This window comes from Centruroides vittatus, unplaced genomic scaffold, assembly GCF_030686945.1.
Source record: "Centruroides vittatus isolate TY-2023 unplaced genomic scaffold, ASM3068694v2 contig_877, whole genome shotgun sequence".
NCBI lineage: Eukaryota > Metazoa > Arthropoda > Arachnida > Scorpiones > Buthidae > Centruroides > Centruroides vittatus.
In genome coordinates this window covers 319,158-340,108 of record NW_027122569.1, presented here as the reverse complement: position 1 = coordinate 340,108, position 20,951 = coordinate 319,158, and the positions used below count along the sequence as shown (strand labels likewise).

Sequence of the window (20,951 nt, the reverse complement as noted above, 5' to 3'; positions counted from 1 at the left end):
CCATTTTACCTTGGACAGGTTTTACTGTATTTATACTGTATAAGTACAGTAAAAGTAATTGTTATTTCTTTATGTTACTGATGTAATTTTAATTCTATAACACTTAAAACTTTGTTTAAAAAGTTATATTTTAAGGCAAAAATCAACTTAAATCTACCGCCGAAAATGCCAAAAAATAGTACATTTTTTAAGATTAATTTTCAGGTTAAATATTAATTTTAAAATATTTAATATAAATTACGATTTTTCTTTCTAATTTTCTTAAACTTATAGAGTAAAAGTTTCTCTACAATTTATTTAAAGATTCTGAATAACACTATAAAGTTTATAAACATGTTTTTAAAAAAACATAATAAGTTAAAAACAAAACAAATAAATGTAAATATAAACCTTCGTTGTAAAAGGACTTAACTTTAAATCACTATAATATATAATATTTAAATATACAATAAAATAAAGATAGATTTATATATATATATATATATATATATATATATTTGAAATTTTTTAAAAAATTCCACATACTTATAGAATTTCTAAGCATTTTCTTCTATGCAAACTTCTTCAGAGACATGAATAATTCAGTCGAGTTATCCCCAAAAGGTTGAAAAAAATATGGATTTAGAAATAAAATAAAAGAGTGTAAAAGGGATTCTTGATCTTCCAACTGTTTTTAACAAAATAAAATTTTTTTTTCTATTTAATAATTCAGTTCTTCCAGTTCTTCTTTCATATTCTCCAGCAGAATCTGGAATAAAAAATTAAATTGTATATATAATACTAATGTATTTACTGTGTATACATATTATTACATATTTTTAAAATTAATATTTTTTGAGTACATAAATATATCATTAAAAAGTAATATATTAAATTTATAAATATTTTATATGTATTTATTTATTTATCTTGTAAGATAATTTCCTTTGAAAGTAAATTAAGTAAACAATTTTTTCCAATGACGTTATTTTAAATTAATTTAATGTTAGCATTTATCTTTTTTTAAAAAAAGTTTATAGTTTTAAATTAAAATTAAAATTTGTTTGTATGTATAGTCCGGAAAGAAATATATACTGTTTACAGTTTTAAATTCATAAAAGTTTAACGTATTTTTTAAAACATCGTATATTATTATTATTTTTTCCTATAATCTTGTATCCAAGGCCAGATTTAGACTCTTTATGGCCATAAGTTACAACATACGAGGCCTTCCCTTCAGATAAAAAACTTAAAAGCTTGAGGGCCTATCTGTATCCTCATAGAGTGAGGCCCTAAGCTGTAGCTTGTGTAAATCTGACCTACTTTGTATCCCATTTTCTACAAATGCAGAAAATAAGCTATATATGTGATGCGTATTAAAGTATATTCCTTACATTGAATTTGCTTTGATATCGTTATCTCTTATCTCTTATCCATATATAAATATATATATATATACGAGATAACTCTTAAATAAAAAGTATAAATGTTATAATAAAACTATGCGCCAGTTTATAAAACACAAATAAACATAATTTCTAAATTAAAAGTAAAAAATCTACCAACGAGTTTAGTAACTTTCCCGGCAAAAAAGTTAAAATTATGAGTAGTGCCATCTGTTATGAGATTTAAATTATTATTATACAAAGCTTAGATTTCAAAGTAGAAGCGAGTTTTATTTTTTTTAAAAAATTGTAAGTGCTAATAACGAGTAAACCTTCGTTAAGTCCAACCCCACTCGAGATACGACACGTGACCCTCTTTTTCTTCCCACTCTCTCGATCTATAATCACCAAAATTTAATAGCATCGATGTCCGTAATAAACACGCCTCCTTGCAAATTTTCAGAAATTTTCGTGAAAAGGAACAGGAGCTTCAAAGCAAACATTAAGCTTCGAAGAGGGTGAACAAAATCGTGCTACCGTACACTAACATAGAGAAAAGCCCAAATATTTTTGCATTTCTGGACGTTTCAAGGTTTCCTGAGTCAAAAAATGTAAAAATTTTAGTGAAAAGCTTCTTTAGTTGTGATTTTATAAAAAATCTGAGAACTTTTGCCATTGATTGGTTGTAAAAAAAGAAATGACAAGAGGCGTATAACTGATTAGATTGTGAATGGATAAAATTTTCTAGAATCACGCCTTCTTTATCCTGTTAACCAATTAGCGATAAGAATACGTTTAATCTATAAAGGGCCTTAATTTAATTTAGAATAACCTAACCAAAAAATTTCATTTGATAATATATTTTAAACACAATAATCTTGATTATAAACAATATTATTTTTTGGACTTTTCTTCAAAATATTTTATTATTTGAAAATTTTTAATAATATTTTTTATAAATTGTTTTCATTTTTCTATTTTTTTCTTTTAATTTTTTTAAAGAAAAAATACATAAATTTAACTTTATAAAATAATCCAAAAATTAATTATATTTATACTTATTTTTATATCTAAATATCATTATATAATATTAATAAAAAATATTTAATCTAAGAATTTATAAAATTATTTAAAAAATAAAGTAAAGAATTTAAAAAAAATTTAATTAAATATTTTTAACATTAAAGAATTTGTATCTAATAATAATAAGAATTATATTTAGAATTTAATTTAAATTTTTTACATATTTTTAAAGCAAATTATAAATATTTTTTAACACAAATTACATTAAATAATCGAATTTATAAAAATATTCTTATCATAATTTATTGTTACTAATTTATTTATTAAATAGTTAAAATCTATTTAGCGTAATATTTAAAAAAAAATTAATTTAATTACTTTAATTATTTTATTTGTTTAAAAATTAATTTGTATATTTGATAATCATTCTAAACATTTATAAAATTAAAAAAAAAAATATTATATATATATATTAATATATAATATTTAATTGTACTTAATTTAATATTTAACTTAGTTTTAAAGTAATTTAATAATAATATTTTAATTAAATAATTTTTTTCTAAAAATCTTTTTAGCATCAAATTTAATTTATAATAAATTTATTTATTATATTTTGAAAGATGAAAGATGAGAGATTTTACAGAGATGCTGCGAGATAAAAGTGTATTTTTTTTAGTGTAGTTTACTGATATATTTTACATTAATATCTATTTTTACTGTGTAAAAATTAAAAAAAAAAATTTAAATATTTAAAATTATTACTAAGGAAAGTTTAAACGCAATTAAGTTTATTAATATTTAAAAATTAATAAATTATTAAGCGATTTAATTGAGATGCTGAAGAGGATAAATTTTTTTGTTTTTTTTTGTTTTTAAATACAGAAAGTCTTCTAAAAATTAAATATCTAAAATTATTATTTAGAATTGTTTAAATACAATTAAGTTAATTAATATTTAAAAAATTTAGAAAAAAATGAAATTTTCTGTTATATTTATCATAAATTATTTTAAAAATTAGAAAGAAAGAATTATTTTCTTTACTTTTTTTTTCTAGTTTACTAATTTCTTTTCCTGTTTTGAAGACAGATATATAATTTTTAATTTTAATATCTGTTAATTTAAATAGTTTCAAACTTAAATTTAAACCTTGGAGAAATTTAAAAAAAAAAGAATTTGTAAAAATCTCATTCTGATAGCTTAAGAAATGAGTCAAGTCACTCCTTGAATAATTAGACAGGTGATCAACAATGAAGAGAAGTAAAGAAAATAGATATAAAGAAAAATTAAATTGTCTTCTTTCTCTCTCTAGAAAGTGTTAATTAGTAATTCAGATGAGTTTCTACTCGTGATTTAACAATTTAAATTTTTATTATTTTTTCTCATTTTTTATTCTCTTAAACTCCCTTCTTCTCTCTCTTCAACTCTTTAAATTAAACTTCGAAAATAGTTTAATTTAAAGCAATTTTTACCAATGATTAGCTTACAAATCGAGCAATTTTTCTATTAAATTTTCGAATAAAATATTTAAAAGAAAATTATAATGAATTTGTATCTTCTGGTGTCAGCAAGTTTAGTCGTAGAATAGAATTTTTCTGTTTAATATATACAGAAAGTATTTTCTTTAACAAATATATCAACAAGTCATAATTTGAAGTTTGAAACAATTTGCATTAATTAGCATGGAAATGTCACAACTTGATAACAATTGCTTCAGTTTGAATGACGTGGTTTCCTTTGTGTAAACAATAGCAGCCTTTCTCATCAATTTGGATAACACTCTCAAACATAATCAAGTTTAATTAAATATTTTCGGACCTCCAAACGTTATGAATAATGTATTAAGTGAGTAAAGAAGATTTTTCTTAGATTTATCTTCTCTCCTTCTTTTTTTATTCTAGTCCGGAATCGATGCCCATTTATAAAGACTTCCTTAAGAAATGGCCGGGTTAAGATAAGATCCAGAGGAAGAGTTGCTAAATTTATATGTGATATTGGATACGAATTAGTGGGGAGCCGTTTTGCTACATGTGTTAGAGGCCTGTGGAATAAACCAATACCAATTTGTGTCAGTAAGTAAACGAGGTTTAAGTAAATAACCCTGTAATAAGTAACCCTCTATTAAGAAATTATAAACCATTCTGGTCATTTCTAGCTGGTGGATGCCCATTGATAGAAAATCCATTAAATGGGCAAACTAATGTTTCCTTTAGGGGTGCCTTACTTGCCTTTACGTGTGATCCCGGATACGTACTCAATGGTTCTTCTAATATATACTGCGATGGGTATAATTGGAACGATACTGCACCCACATGTGATAGTAAGTAGTCATTAGCCTTTAAATTTATTATTATTATTGAATTATCTTAATTGAAAGCTTGGTTTAACTTTGCTGTTTGAAATGGGGTCGACTTATGCCTATTGATAAGTTTATTTTTACTCTAGTAATACCTTTAGTAAAGAAAGGATTTTGTCAATGTCACCTTTAAAATTTTGATCGATAAATACGTATCATTTTACTAATATTTACTCGCATTTTAAAGCATAAATTCGTGTATAAACAGTCATTAAGCGTGAATTTAATGTGAAACTATAGAGTATACTTAAATACGTTTTATAGTAAATATATTTATATATAAATTTGTTTATTTTGTTATATAATTTTGAAGAGATTTACTTACTTTTCGAGTTGGTAATTTTATTTTTTTATAAGTATTTTTATATTCAAATTCAAGCAATGATGTTAAACATAAAGTACAAGCAAAGTCAACAGAATTCGACAAGAGGGTGAAAATCGAATTTTCTTAGAATATCCACACATTTATTCGTTTGTCTGAAACTTTGCTTAACCAACATGTTCTATGGAATGTCCAGAGATAGAAGGTTTATTTATTTATTTATTTTTTAGATGCTCCAAAAGAATTGGTACTGAATACAAGAAGGGTGACTCGCTTGTAAATGGATTTTTTTTTTGTTAAATCTTTCCCTCCAACTACAGGTGTTGGGCATATTGTGTATGTGTCTGTGTGTGTGTCTGTGCTACTACTTAGTGAATAATTCATGTGTAGAATCGCATTTGATCAAGTGAAGAAGTGCTTATGATGCTGCTGACATCATGCACATTTATGCCATTAATATTGACGTATACGTAATAAGAAAAGGAAAAAAATAATAATAATAAAGTCGATTTTAATATTTATATATCGAAAAAATAAAAATAAAATCCGATTAAAATTAATTAAATTCTAATCTTTATTTCCTTCTGTCGGGGAATGGAAGCAATTTTTGTTTCTATAATCAATTAATCTTGAAAATTTTCTTATTATTTTTTAATAGGAAATGATGGATGAAAGGTTAATAAACTGCTTTTATTTAAAAGAATAAATGAAAATATTTAATTTAATTTTGATTATTATTTTTTTATGTAAGTACAAAAATTAAATATAATCAGTAATTACTTTCAAATATATTTTTAAAAGTAATTGATACCAGCGATATATATAAAAAAAAGGAAAATTAAATTAATTTAATTTTATAAATTATTATCAAATTTTGTTTATAATAAAAAAAACAAATTTTGGTTAGAGAATTAATAATTAATGAAAAATAATATTGACATTAATTATATATAAATTTTAATTGTAATTTAATTTAAGAGTTAATTATAATTAATTGAAGTAAAACACAATCGAGAAAAGTGATTAAAATTTAATTAATTTAAAAATCATTTCATTGATATAAATTACATATAAATATTTTAATCATTTAATTATAGAAAATAATATAAATAAGTGGCAAAATATGAAAAGCGAGGCCATAAAATAATATAAAATAATAATTTTAATTATGATAATTCATATTTTGACACCAAATTTTCTAACGATTTTCATTATTTTATATATTTTTTGTATTATATAGAAAATTTTTTTATGTTAGATAATATTAAAATATATTTTTTAAATATTTAATAAATAATTTTAAAAATAGAATAAACTATCAATTAAGTCAAGTTAATATATTAATTGTAATTTAATTTAAGAGTTAATTGTAATTAAGTAGAGTTGGAAAAAACGATAGAAATTTAATTAAGAATCATTTTATTGATGTAAATTACATATAAATTATAATTTAATCATAGTTAACCGGAGTTAATTGCAATTAAGCATAAAGGCAACTTAAGAGAAGGTAAAAAGAAAGGAAATAAATGAAGAGAAAACAAAGTTATTTTGTGTCATGCTGCAAAAATGATCGTCAATCCAGCTACTTCCAATATCTAAAGCTGAGTTATAGGTAACATTTCGTGGCTTAGTCCTTCAATAATTCTACTGGATATTATCCTGGACGCATAATGGCAAGAAGTGTCATCTTATGATAAACGGTTATTATGGCATTAAAAGTTGCAAGAAGAAAAGTAATTTTCTCCTTTTTGTCATTGAATATATATATACACCAGCAAATCATACCAGCAAATTAAATAATAAATTAGTCGGTTTATAGAGACGAATTTAAAAATTTCAATCAACAGTAGAAATATCAATCAAATGTTCAAAGTATCAAAAGTATGTAGTAGTAAAAAAAAGGGGAGAAGAGGACCCATTTTTGAATGAAAGGATGGAAAATTTATAACTTTTTCGAGTAATTTATTACGCCTTTAACCCATTTTTATTATATTTTTCGTTTAAGTCATGTTAAAATTTTGCGTAAAAAGTCTGATGCCCGTACACGTTTTAAAATTGTTTCTAATGAAATTTACTACTCTAAACAGGAAATTTTAAGAAATCTCAAGGAAAATATATGTAAGATTCTATAGAAATTATCTTTAAAATTTTCGATTAATTTTTAAGGCATACGAGATGCCACAACTCTGTATTCGAATTCATTTTAAAGCGTAGAGAGCATCTGAGATGATGTAAAAAATTTAAAATTAATTTATAATGCTTAAGAATGAATACAAATCCCTTAAAAAAAGGTTAAAAATTTTTTAAAAATCTATTTTTAAAGCTTATGAAAGAACATCTAAGATGCTGTAAAGAGCATCTAAAGAACACCAGCAATTTCAGATTATTTCTGAAGCTTAAGGGGAAAAAAAATCTAAGATGCTGTAAAGGACATCTAAAAATATCAGATTATCTGAAATAATTTAAAGAACATCAGAAAAATCTAGATTAATTTTCAAAATTTAGGAAAGAGCATCCGAGATGCTGTAAAGTACATCTAAAGAACATCAGCAATTTTAAATTAATTTTCAAAGATTGAAGGGGAAAAACACTTGAGATTCTACAAGGAAGAACATCTTTAAAAATTTTTAATTAATTTCCAATTTTTTAAATTAAATAAATAAACTTAAAGCTTATATCTTTTTAAATTGTGTTTATAAATTGTTTTTTCTGAAATCCTTCATTAATGAGTGACAAAAAGATGAGTAAATTTTTATAATATTTTATAACCTCTACAATAAATTTATGTTAAATTTTTATTTAAATATCATTAAAATTTTGCGTAGAAATATAATTTTTTTTTTAAATCTCCTTTCTAAAAACGAAAATTTAAGAAAATCCTAAAGAAAAAGTTTTAAAAATCATCGTTTTCTAATGAAATTCAAATGTTTTTTTTTAAAAGAAATATAAGTGAATAAATTTAAAAAATGCTTTTTTATAAATTATGTGCTTTTAAATTTTATATTATTTTGTATAAAAGAAGGGGGAAAGTATGTGTAAATCCTTGTTTAACAAAACAGCATTGTTTATTCAAGATTCTCCATAAAGAAAAGTAGGAAAAATTCTCACAAGTGAATGACCTTTAATCCTTAAGAGAGGGAGAAGAAAAGGATGCGAAGAATGCATTGAAATTCCTGTTTTCAATTCTGGTAATCACCATAAATGTCTTTACACATTTACACAGTTTGTGAAAAACAGTAAAAGAAGATGAGGACGGGAAGTGTGATGAACAATAGAAATTAGACACTAGGTTGAAGTGTGTAAGAAGAGAATTCTTTGCCATTTATTGGATTGAATTTGACAAGATGGACCCTTAGGAGTGGACAGCCTGCAGCTTTCTACTAATAGAACACAAATTCAATTTGTTACAAACAGAAAAACATCGAGAAAGTCGACCGAAAAATATTTCCATTTTCTCATATAATTTATTAAAATTTTAAGTTAAGATTTTATTTATTTGATTAAGATTTGAAAGATTGAATGTGTATAAAGATGCAGAAAAGTCTCCGAGGGACGTCATTCGTACTGAGTTTATTTACAAGAATGCGGTTATAATTTATAAAATTGATGTTGTAAAGTTTAAGATGTAAACAAGTTTTTGAAAAATAACGATCGATTTTATTTTTAAAATATTGGAAATGTATGTAAAGAAACTTTTGATAAAATTCTTGAATTATATTTTTAAAAAAAAGGGGATAAAATTTGAAGGTTTATAAATAAATAAATACGTTTTTAAAGCGAATTTTTGCCACTAATTTAGTGTGAATTTTATGTATTGTGTCTTGTGTGTGTAAATAAAACGACAAAGCTTACAAAAAATGACAGAGATTCCAGTAAAGGTTATTTTATGTATTTCTAATAAATAGTTGCTATACCAAATCCAAAATTAACTTGCGATTTCGAAGATTCGACATTATGCGGATGGACAAACGATAGAAATCACGATTTCGATTGGAGAAGACACCAATTCAGCACTCCTTCCGGACACGTTGGCACTGGACCTTCCTACGATCACACGTTAGGAAAAGGCAAAGAAGGTAGAAATTTACAATAATTCTTGTAATATTTTCTTAATTTACAACTTAAAATATAAAATTTATTTTGTTATTTTGTCGTAGAATTAAATAAAATGTATTTAAATCGTTTATTTCCTGTATAACTTGATGCAGCTTCGAGATTTTAAAAAAATCTGGTCATTTACGTGTAATTTCAATGGGAAATTAAGCATTTTTGTTGGTTTTTTTTAGTTAAAATGGATCATAAATCATCGTTTACGTAATTAATATTCATTTAAAGCATTAATTTTTTTTAGATTTTTTTAAAAAAAAATTTTTATATGATGGATGGATGTAAAACTATTTATCTGGTGATTAACAAAACATTAATGGATAGATCTGTCTACGTAAAAATTTTATTTATATTGATTATTTTAAATGTAAAACAACTGTAGAAATTTAAATATTTAAATTAGAATATTAAAAAATTTAAAAAAAGTGAATTTTCTTTGATTTTTTTTTCGAAAAATTCAAAGTAATAAAATCGATTTTCATTTGTATTTTCTCTTTGATTTTGATGCTTTTAAAGAAAAGAAATTGATATAAATTAAAATTTTTAAATTAAAGTATTAAAAAGAGCATTTTAATTTGTATTTTTTTCTAGTTACTTCCTGAAATAAAGCAAAAAGAAAGAAAAAATACATTATCATTTTCTCCTTGTTTTTTGCTTTTTTTTCAGAAAATAATCACACACAAAAATACAAATTAAAATCCATTTTTGACGTTTAAAAATGATTTCTTTTGTATATTTTAATTTAGAATTTAAATTTTTTAATAATTTTCTTCTACAAACAGCAAAAACAAAGTTAAAAGACAAAAAAATCGTAAAAAAACAGAAATTTTCTGTTTTTTCCTAAAAAACGTAGGCTATAAAATGAAAATTCATTTGTATTTTTAAAAATTAAAAGTAATTTTTACTTGTGTTTTTTTCCTCTCTTTTGTTAGGTTATTATATGTACATCGAAGCTTCGTCTCCACGTAAGCAGAATGATACAGCTCGTTTGTTTTCTCCTGTTTATTCTTCAGATTTGACACCCGCTTGTTTCGTTTTTTGGTATCACATGTACGGCGCTACAACAGGTAAATTGATTTGATTTGTTTTTTCTCCTCTACTTATGAATTTTTTATTGACATTCTCTTCCTTTCTTGCAAATTGGAATAATACTTTTCGATATATTTCAATAACAAAACGTTAGGGATGCTGACGGTTATTGGAAAAAATCTAATCTGTGTCCTCTGAATACACCAACCACAATGCCAGAAACCGGTCGCTGATTTGTTTGTGCACGAGTTTAATATCTTTAGTATCGATGTACGGGGCGGCCCAAAAATCGGTTAACCGTATTTATTTATTTATTATTTTTTTGTGCGCGTGTGTTTCGGGTTAACTTGCGAAAACCGAGTTTAGAACGTGTTTTTCGGCAAAAATTGCTATAGAATTGTACCAATTTCGGTACAAATCGCTTACGAAATTAGACTGATATTTAGTATTTACGATGGTTAAGTGAATTTTGTGCTATCTTTTACGTTTATAATACAGGGTGGTACAGGTTGGCATTCTAAGTTCACTTGTAAGTACTGCACAAACTTCTTACAAAATAAGACAATTTAGTCGTTAAGGAGGTAAATTTATGAAGGTCGTTTTGGGCCATCCTTTATAAAGGGTACCTAAATATACAGGGGTGAGTTTAACACTGAAAAGTCCACTTGTAGGTACAAATTGCTTACAATTTATTTTTTATGATGATTATCTGACTTTTTGGTCACTCTCTATGTTTGTGATAATAAGGGTATATGTAATAACACGGGGTAGCCCAAAAGCCTTTTCGTATACCCTTGTTATAAATCCTAAACTGAGTTTAGAACAACGTGTTCTTTGATAAAAATTGGTGAAAACTTGAAAACTCTTTATGGTGGTCAATTAACTTTTGAGCAACTCTGCGTGTAAATATATAAATATAAATAAAATGTATGCAAATTAGAATAAATGCATGTTATAGTACACATAATAAAATACAATAAGTATGCACTGAAACTGTAGATTTGTACGCAACCACGCACGTTTGCAAGGTAGCAAGTGTGGCATTTAGCTCCGTACGTATACAATTTTACTAAATAAATTCCATTTTTAAGGAATAATAATTAAATTTTAACGAAGGAAATTAATTAAAATCGTTATAATTAATAAATTTAATAGTAAATTTAACGAATATTTTAATGTAAAAAAAAACTGTATTGTAATTAAAATTCTGCACTAATTTAGGTCTTCGTACGTACAGTACACGTAAAGGAAGAATTTGCATTTAAAGAAAAAAATTTTTACTGTATGTTTTGCATTATTAAGATAGGAAATTAATTATTATTTATTGTACATATTTCCTTTAAAGCATCTTCTTTGTTTTATAAAATGAAAAATCGATTATCTCGAGTAAAGATTCTTGAAGTATTTAAGATTCCACGAATAAAAGGTTATTTTCTGCTGATTATCATCAAGAAATTTCTTGCCTATCATCAACAAGTGAAAGGAATGTTACCATTACTTTTAACTTCGAAAGATTTGGTATTTTATGTGGTCAAAATTGTCTTTTCATTGTATCAGTTAACTCGTTGATCCAGAAAAGTATCAGTCGAGTGGAAGAAAAAAGTTTGCTACACTCGAATTATTTTAGGTATTTAACTTTTCTAATCAAAATTTAACTGTAAAGACAATCTCCTATTGTGTAGAAATATATAAATTCCAAAGGACTATATATATATATACATAAATTATAATTAAAATCTCAAGTCTATACTAAAAATTTACAATACAAAAAAACGCAATTATAAGTAACTCAATTGAAAAAATATAACACAAAAAATACAATTTTGAGTAATTAGGTTGTGAAATTGTTGAAAAATACAATATAAAAACGCAATTTATAACTACTAAATTGAAAAAAATACAATTATAAGTTATATAAACAACTGATTTAAAAACTACAGAAACATTAAAATCTGTCGAGAACAATTAAATAAGTTGGAAGAAAATAAACTACTACTTCTTAATTAAAATACTTTATAGTTAATTGTATTTTTTTTTTTTTTAAAGAATTTATTTTATTACAAAATATATCTATTATTTAATTAAACAAATGAAATTATAATAGGCGAATGCATTCTACAAAGTGATAAGCAGAGTCATATCGTGGAATATAAAACGATTTTATGGGCTTTAAACTCTCGAGTAGCAAGAATCTATCTAACAAGTTTTGCATCTAACTAATGCATTTACGACGAGGAGTACTGAATCTACCACCCCTTCCCCCTTACTACGCCATTTAAAATTCTTAGAAAATGATGGGTTTTACAAGGAAGGGATTTAAATAGGAAGTAAAACCAATGTCTAAAAATACCATTATCTTCTAACAGAAGTGAATAATGGCTTGCTGCGATCGCTGCTATCTACTTCACTGTTGTTGTTGCTTGTGTTTGTGTCGCTTATCTCAATAATCTTCCTTCTGTTATGTCAAATAACAAGTTACTTGTCGTTCCGTCGACCAGGTTAAGCATTTTCTGGCTTTCTCCCATCTTAAATTACGTTATAGCTTTGTGTGTTAAAGGTTTAATGGCGTTTTTTGCCAGAAATTCGGCGATATGTGTGTCAAGGCCGGGGACAGACTTACGTATGTATATAAGCTAAACGAGCTACGTCGTAGAGCCTCACACTGCAGAGGCCTCGCTCACTTAAATTTATTATTACGATGCGGAGAAGGAAGACTCTTTATAGTTTAGGGCCTGAAGCATAAATCGGCCCTCCGATAGTATAATTTGTATATTAAACAATTGTAGGTATTACATGTTAAATTGCATACACAGTAATTTACTCTTTAAAGAGGCCACAACCCGACTTTAGGGCCACAATACTGTTATATATTAATTTAAAAAATTTCAAAAATGTTAATTACAATTAAAATTAAACCAAACAGTAGCATTTAATTATATTTTACGTATTTAAAAATTTATAAACAGTTTTACTTACTAAAAAATAATTAATTAAATTATAATTACTTAATCATAATTATTTTACAAATAAATTAAAAAATTAAAAAAAAAATCCGAATTTTATAAACTACTTTTTAACTCAATAAAATTCAATTGGAGAGATCTTTTTTGTAAAAAAAAAATGTGAATATTCAATATAATATATTATAAAAGTAATATAATTTTTTATTTTATAATATATAAATATGTGGGGAGAGACCTGCATTAATAAAATGTATTAGAGGGTAACGGTTCCATCAAAAAATATAAGAAGTGACATTAGCAGTATGTTGCTATATTGTAAGATATTTTTTGATGTCTTGTAAGGCAAGAGCTGCTGTCAGAAGCAATAACTTCCACACAGCCAAAACTACATCCCCCCTTCTTCTCCTCAAAAAGTTATAAACAGGAAACTATTTGATGGATATTTAACAAAAGTCTATACACAGGAAATCGACTTCTAAAACTTGCTTTAAAAATATAAATGATTTTTATTATTTTTGATTTTGTTAAATTGTCTAACATTAAATTAATTATTAAATTAAACAGGAAGGGGGGTGAGCATGTACGTAATTTAAAATAACCCGAAAAATAGCGCCGAAATCGTCGAGAGATTAAATTAAAATGTAGTAAAAATTCATCGAAAATTAAATTAAAATACTCAAAACTCGTCGAGAAATTAAATTCATAATTTTTAAATTTGTAAATATAATAAATTTTATATATTTTATAGAAAATTATAGAATATTTCTATAAAAATTATTAAAAAAATAATTTATTTTTTTTAAGTTACATGTATTTTATCCTATAAATTTTATAGATGAGCTGCTGTATTATATTTCTCTAGGCAATTAAAATAAATTCTACACGTGTACAATTTTATGTAGAAATGTAGAATTTCTAGATTTTTTTTTAATTATTATTATTTATACTCCTATATAGTTAAAGAGAAGTAACAGAACTTTTCTAGAACAACTTTAAAGAGTTTAATTTTATTTTTTTTAAAGTATTATGCACTTTTCTTCTATAAAGTCCAAAAATGTTATAGAACTTCTTTGTAAAAATGTATAGAATTATAGAGTTTTTGTAGAAAAATAATTTTTGAAATTTTTTTAAAATTTCTAGAATAAATTAACTTAAAATTTTATAAACTTTTTTAGAAGAATTTGCATAATTTTTTTTAATAATTATACAATAAAGGTAGATAAATTATATAATATTTATGGAATTTTCAGAACGAAAAAATATAAATATACTTAAAAATGTTAAAAACTATTCCAGAACGGTAAAATTTTCGCAATTCTAGAAATAATTCCATAAAAATTCTAGAATATCTAGAAAATTTTTTCTAAAATTCTTAGAAATACTAGAATTTTTCTAAAATGTTTTAAAAATTCTAGAATTTTTATAGAATAATTATAAGAAGTTTTTATTTTTGTATAAAGTATAGATTTTAAAAAATATATAATTTTAAAATTAAAAAAAATAATAATAATTTATTTAAGCAAATTTAATTACGTTCCTTCTTAAAAATATCTAAAACAGTATTGAATAAAACATTAAGTTTTTATTTGATTTAAACAGAACGAATCTAAATTTAATGCGAAATTTTTAAACGAATAAATTATTTATTTACTTATACAAATTTATTTATTATTAAATAATATGAATATTTCTTTTAAATCTTTCATTTTATAAATCACAAAGATCTAAATTTGTATGTACAGTACATCAAGACAACAAGAAGCCATCTTTATACCAACAAACATTTGTTTGTTCAGGAGCAGTAGATCCTTAAAAGACATTCTCCTATACAATGGTACTTAAAAGCATAAAAATGTCCCAGTAGTGCAATAAGTTTTTGTTGTAAGTCGTCCTATTTATCTAAAAAAAATAAAGCTTTTTTTAGCAGAATTGCTAGCTAAAAATGAAATTTTTAATAATTATAACATCTAGAAATGATTAGTTTATCATTTTATATATGCAAAAATGAATTTCGAAGTATTAAAAACTGATAAAGCTTTGTGATTAGTGATGCTGACTGTATACCAGATTAGTGCATTTACATCGATTCCATACACGAATTACTTATAATAATTACTAAAAATTGTAATTTTTTGTATTTAAAATCATTAATTTAAAATTTTATACGCAAAAATTCAGTTTGGAATATCAAAAATTGATAAATTTTAGTGATTTTTATTACCTTGTTGGCGTATCAGATCAGTTCATTTACATAAGTTCTACGCGCGATATAAACAATGTAAATTGGACTAGCTATCAAGAATTAGTGTATTTAAATGTAATTTATCAAAGTGAAACGATGTGAAATAAATTATCAGACATATCAAAATGCCAGGATTTACAAAATGACATTTACAGAGATGAAGATTATCTCTGAGTAAAACACATTAAAACTTAGCAAACTTCATCAGTAGACTAAACAAGGATTACTTCGATCGCTAACCTATACAAGGATGTTTATGATATCTGTATTTATATCCATATAAACAGCCATACAATCTACGAAATTCAAGTAGGAAAATGAGAATTAAAGCCTCCTATTTGTAATGGGATTAGTGGATAAATGATGAAAATTTAATTAAATTTATTTATTTAATTTTAATGTTATTATAAACTAGAAAAAAAAATAGGTCAAGAAGGCGGTTTTAAATGCCTGTTTGGTGTAGTTAAGCTAGCGATTACTGAAAATCTGTTGCTTATATACAGTAAATGTGACGTTCTATAAATCCTTGTGTTACTTTTGAAAGATTTAAAGCTAAGAATTCTTTGCTAGATTGTTCTAGAGACAACCGATTTAACTCTGTAGCCTCTGCTCTTGTACAAACTCGTAAATTATTCTACAACGAATTGTACATCAACTACACGCTCTTCTGTATAATAACTTCCTGATATAATGCCATATACTAAAACAGAATCCATTTTTATATCAAAATTTATATTTTTTATATAGTAATATAACTTTAAAATCATTTTTTAAAGCTACTCTTTATCGTTAAAAATGTCGTTAAAAATATATATATATAACTTATTTCTAGATTATTTTAATGTTAAAGTATACAATATGTTATATATTATAAAAATATTTATAATGTTTGATGCTTTTATTAGAAAAACTCAAGAAAAATAAATTTTAAAAAGGTTGAATATTAATTTTTATTTTACTTGAAAATAATTTTTCAAATATCAAAACATAAAACATTTATAAACTTGTTTTTTTTTCAATTATTCTAATATTATTATTAAGTTTATAAAAAGTATATTTTTATTATTTATATTGTTAATATTATATATATAAAATTACAAAACTTAAATTGTTTAAAACTTGAAATTTTCAATCTATAGATCGCGAGCTACAAAACATTGTCTTTCCAGTTTAAATAAGTTAAAAGTTGAGAAATTTATCATTAAACGTTTAATAAACTCGAAATATAAATATATTTAACGGATATAAACAGATATTAATAAATTTTTTAGTTATTTATTTATTTATTCGCTCATAAATAAGGCATCACCTGCATCAGAATGATATTAAAATGTAACAGGATTTTTGTCTGTGTAAATATATTAAAATTTTAATATATGTAAGAGTAATGCGTTACAGTTTTCTACAGTTAGATTAAATTTATTTTAGTAATAATATATATATATATATATATTTTATTTTAATTTTTTATTTATGTTTTACTTCTCTCCTCCTCCTCATCATCACCACTCATGGTTCTGTTGTTTCGAATGAAAAATGAAGAGAACCATTCGAAGAGAAATTTAATTTGTTTTAATCTTATTTACTAAGTTTTTATCTTAAAAAATGACGAATATAAACGATTATTAGCTGTAAATTCACAATATTTCGACTTGTTACTTACGAGAAACTTCATTTCCTCAAGCCATTCAACGTCGCAAAAAGCGTAACTAATGGCCACGAGATGATGAAAAATATTGCAATTTTCTTCTATTTATAAATCAAAATATCGATATTATTATTTTGAAAAAACGAAAGTTAAATCTAATATTTCTTATTTACTCTTAAAATGTATAAACGTACACATTTTTAATGTTTTTATTTAAATTTTTTAAAGTGAAAGTTATGATAAATTTGCTCATAACCAATAGATGGCATTAAGCGAAAAAAATGGAATTTAATCGGATTTTTTGGATTTTTAATATAGAATTTTTACATAAAAAACGTTAAATTAATTGTATGAAAAAATTCTACTTTAATTATCTGTGGATGGATTTTAATTATTGTTAATATAATTATGTAATTTGATGAGTAAGTAATTCAGGCTTGAGCAAGTATTTAGTGAGTTACTCGTGCTACAACTGAGTTAATCTAGCGTAACTTAACGCTGTTTTTTTTTAATTGAACAGCTTTTAATAACTTTAATAGTTAAATTATTTAAATAAAACAACATTTTGTACTTTAATAGTCGAATTTCTCGAGTTAGAGTTGGAAATTCAATAAGTTTTTAGTTCAATTAGTACCATATTTATTACAATTTACTGGAGTAAATTGTAATAAACATGGTACTAATTGTAATTTAATTACAATTTACTTGGTAAATTATAGTTAAATTGTTGGTTAAAGAAGATAAAAATTAAATGTTTCACTTAAAAAGTAATGTATAACACTTTGACACATTGTTAATAAATAAGTTATAATGATTTAAGAAAAGTGAATGATGTAGAGTTTGTAGCAGTGCTATTAATGGCCCATTAGGACCATTAATAGCACTGCTACATATCATATCCGCATACCATACTATGTCATACTATATTTTATGTTTGGACTTTAATTAACTAATTTGTCCATTAATTTCAAGAAGTATCAATATATAAGGGTTTTGTACTAGAGACACAGTAGACATAGACATATGACACCTTGTATAACAAGTTCCAACAGCAGCTGGTTCGTGTTTTATACACATAAACACTTGTATAAGAAGGGTTCAATAGTTTCTTGTTCCTGTACTCCAGTATATGAAGAATGCAGTGGTTGTAACTTTAAATTTTGCCAGATAAGCGTTAAAATAACCATGCCCAGCGAGCATTTGGCCTATAGAATAAGTGGTGTTTTTGATTGGTGTTGTTAGGGTATTCCTCACTAAAGGGAAGAAACGTTTTGGTGTAGCCCCAATTCGAGTCTTTGTCCCACATTTTATTCCATTTGTCTATGCACAATTCGAACTCATTGTTTGTTTTGAAAGAGGGAGATGCTTAATTAAATTCCTACCTAATGTGCAATGCACTGCTTCTAGTATTGTTTTCTTTGTGTTCGAAAAATAGTTGTAGACTGTGCGAAGCAATACCCGAAACTGTACAGAAGTTTAATTTGCATTTATCTCAAAAACACACGCTAATTTCCATACCTATAATCGACTTTGAGCCATCTGTTTAGATTTAGATTCCAAGACTGGATCGAGTAGTAGGGATCTACTTTAGTAGGAATTTTCTACATTAGCTTGTAGCAGATCTCTACTACTGTACATCCTTCAGCAGATCCTTGCAAGAGGTTACAATCCCTAGCAGGAATCTGCTAATTGGTAGATGTATATTTCTTGGATCTTCTCCTTTGAGAGCGTATTAAGACCAGTGTACTCAGAGTAAGTTATGGTGTAGAATATTTATTCTGTTATTCTGGACGTAGTATGATTACTCTGAATTAGTTTACTCCGTGATTTTGAAGCTAAATCTGGATTTAATCTGGTCTGACACTATAATAATTGAATTCTAGACCCTGGGAAATTATGGTCTGATAAATGTATTTCAAGGAGTAATTTTCTTACTACTATCTTAAAAGTAATATATATTATAAAATATATATAATAGTTGTTGAATTTATATTATATATAGCGGAAAAATTCAAAATAAAAAAATATTAGAAAGATTGAAAAGTGAAAATTATTTAACTTAATAATAATTTTAAAAAATCTACAAAAGATAAAAATATAAAAAATTATTTATTTAATTAAGATTTTAATTGTTATATTTACATTATAAAACATCTATATTTTAAATAAAATATTGATAAAATTATACATAAATATATAAGAATAGAGTAGCTATTAAAACTTGAGATAATCAACCTGTAGATTGCATCCTACAAGATATATTGAACAGCTGACTTAAAAGAGAAATAGCATAATTAAGTTTGAGTAGAAATAAAGTTTGCAATTATACAGTTTTAACTCAATTAACGATAATTAAACATTATTTTATTTATTAAAACTCAAATCAATATCAGTTAATTCAATTAAAATAATTATTTCAGTTGTTAATCAAGTGAAATAGCTGTAAAATGAAAATAAATTCGTTAAATTATAACTTTCTTGAGTTGCAATTGAGTTAAATCACAATATTCTTGAGTTGCGATTGAGTTAAATCACAATATTCTTGAGTTGCAATTGAGCTAAATTACAATTTTTTTGGGTTACAGCTAAATTAAATACCAATTTCATTGAGTTAAAAATAAAAGTACAAGTTTACTTAATTCTTAGTCGATTTATTATAGTTAATACGCAAAAATATAATTTGTTAAAGCTGCTTAAAATGTCATTATAATCTTGTTAAAAGATAGAGAATACGATGACTTTATAATCGGATTATATATAACAGAATTAATTACCGTATACAAAAATTCAAATTAAAAAAGAAGTTCATGATTAAGAACGTACAGTACATACATACCTATGCTTCTATTTTTCTGTACTTTTAAAGAAATTAAATTAATTTTATTGCTTAAAGTACTAACTTTTTATCTTAAAAATTACTCAGAATTAGACATTTAGCGCTTATAATTTATATTTTTTAAGTTAATATAGGGATAATTTTATATAATTTTCTTAAAATTCAAATTAAATTATTTTTTAATTTTATAATTTTGTTTAAAAAGTCGCTTAAAATTCGAATTTTCTTATTTTAAAAATCGCGCAAAATTAGGCGTATAATCGCTTATATTTTCCTTCCTTTTTTAAATGAATACCCACGCATTTTCTATAATATTTATTTAATTAAATTATTTTCGAATAGATATTTATTATATTTTTAAAGAAAAATCCTACTTAAAATCTCGATTTTCTTTTTTCAAATTTAAAGATAACGTATAAAATTAAAAAGATACTTTCTATATTCCTCTCTTTTCTTCTTAGAAAACAGGAAATTATTTTTATATAATATTTATAAATTCAAAAATTTATTTAATCTAATTTATCTTTATCATATTTTTTTTTTAAATCGCATCTAAAATTCTAATTTTTTTATCTTAAAAATATACGCAAAATTAAATACAGTCGAACCTCTTAACTACGGCCAACTCTACACAAGAACTTTTTTAAAGAAATATGCGTACAAAATAACCTGCAAACAACGGCCATTATCTTTATATATCCATAAGTGGCCGCTTATCAGAGGTTTGACTGATAGTACAGTACTAGTATTTAGACGTCGTTCCTTATTAAACACAGCAAACTGTTTTACACAACCTTTATTAAAAGAAAGAAAAAACTAAATTAAATAATTTTTGAATTTAGGCCTATATATTTACTTTCTCGTTTAAAGTTCTAAAAAAATTACATAAAATAAAACATGTGGCTCAATATTCTTTTCCTTTTTCCCTCCTTAATAAATACAGGTAATATGAAATATTATGTACATGAATTTTTCACGATAAAACTCCGTTAATTGATTTTATGACTTTTTCCATTATCTTGTAGAGTGGCCTCATATATCTTTCATAAACTTTGGTGTAA

General features: G+C 24.3%; 1 protein-coding gene across 1 annotated transcript in view; it reads left to right on the top strand.

Annotated features, from left to right (window-relative positions):
* LOC136983189 (mucin-2-like) overlaps positions 1–20,951 on the top strand; it is a 39,659-nt gene that overhangs the window by 6,542 nt on the left and 12,166 nt on the right. Inside the window, exons 2-5 of the mRNA XM_067279845.1 lie at positions 4,289–4,459; positions 4,543–4,707; positions 8,971–9,141; positions 10,105–10,239. Coding sequence (XP_067135946.1) covers positions 4,289–4,459; positions 4,543–4,707; positions 8,971–9,141; positions 10,105–10,239 — 642 coding nt within the window. The remainder of the gene's footprint in view (positions 1–4,288; positions 4,460–4,542; positions 4,708–8,970; positions 9,142–10,104; positions 10,240–20,951) is intronic.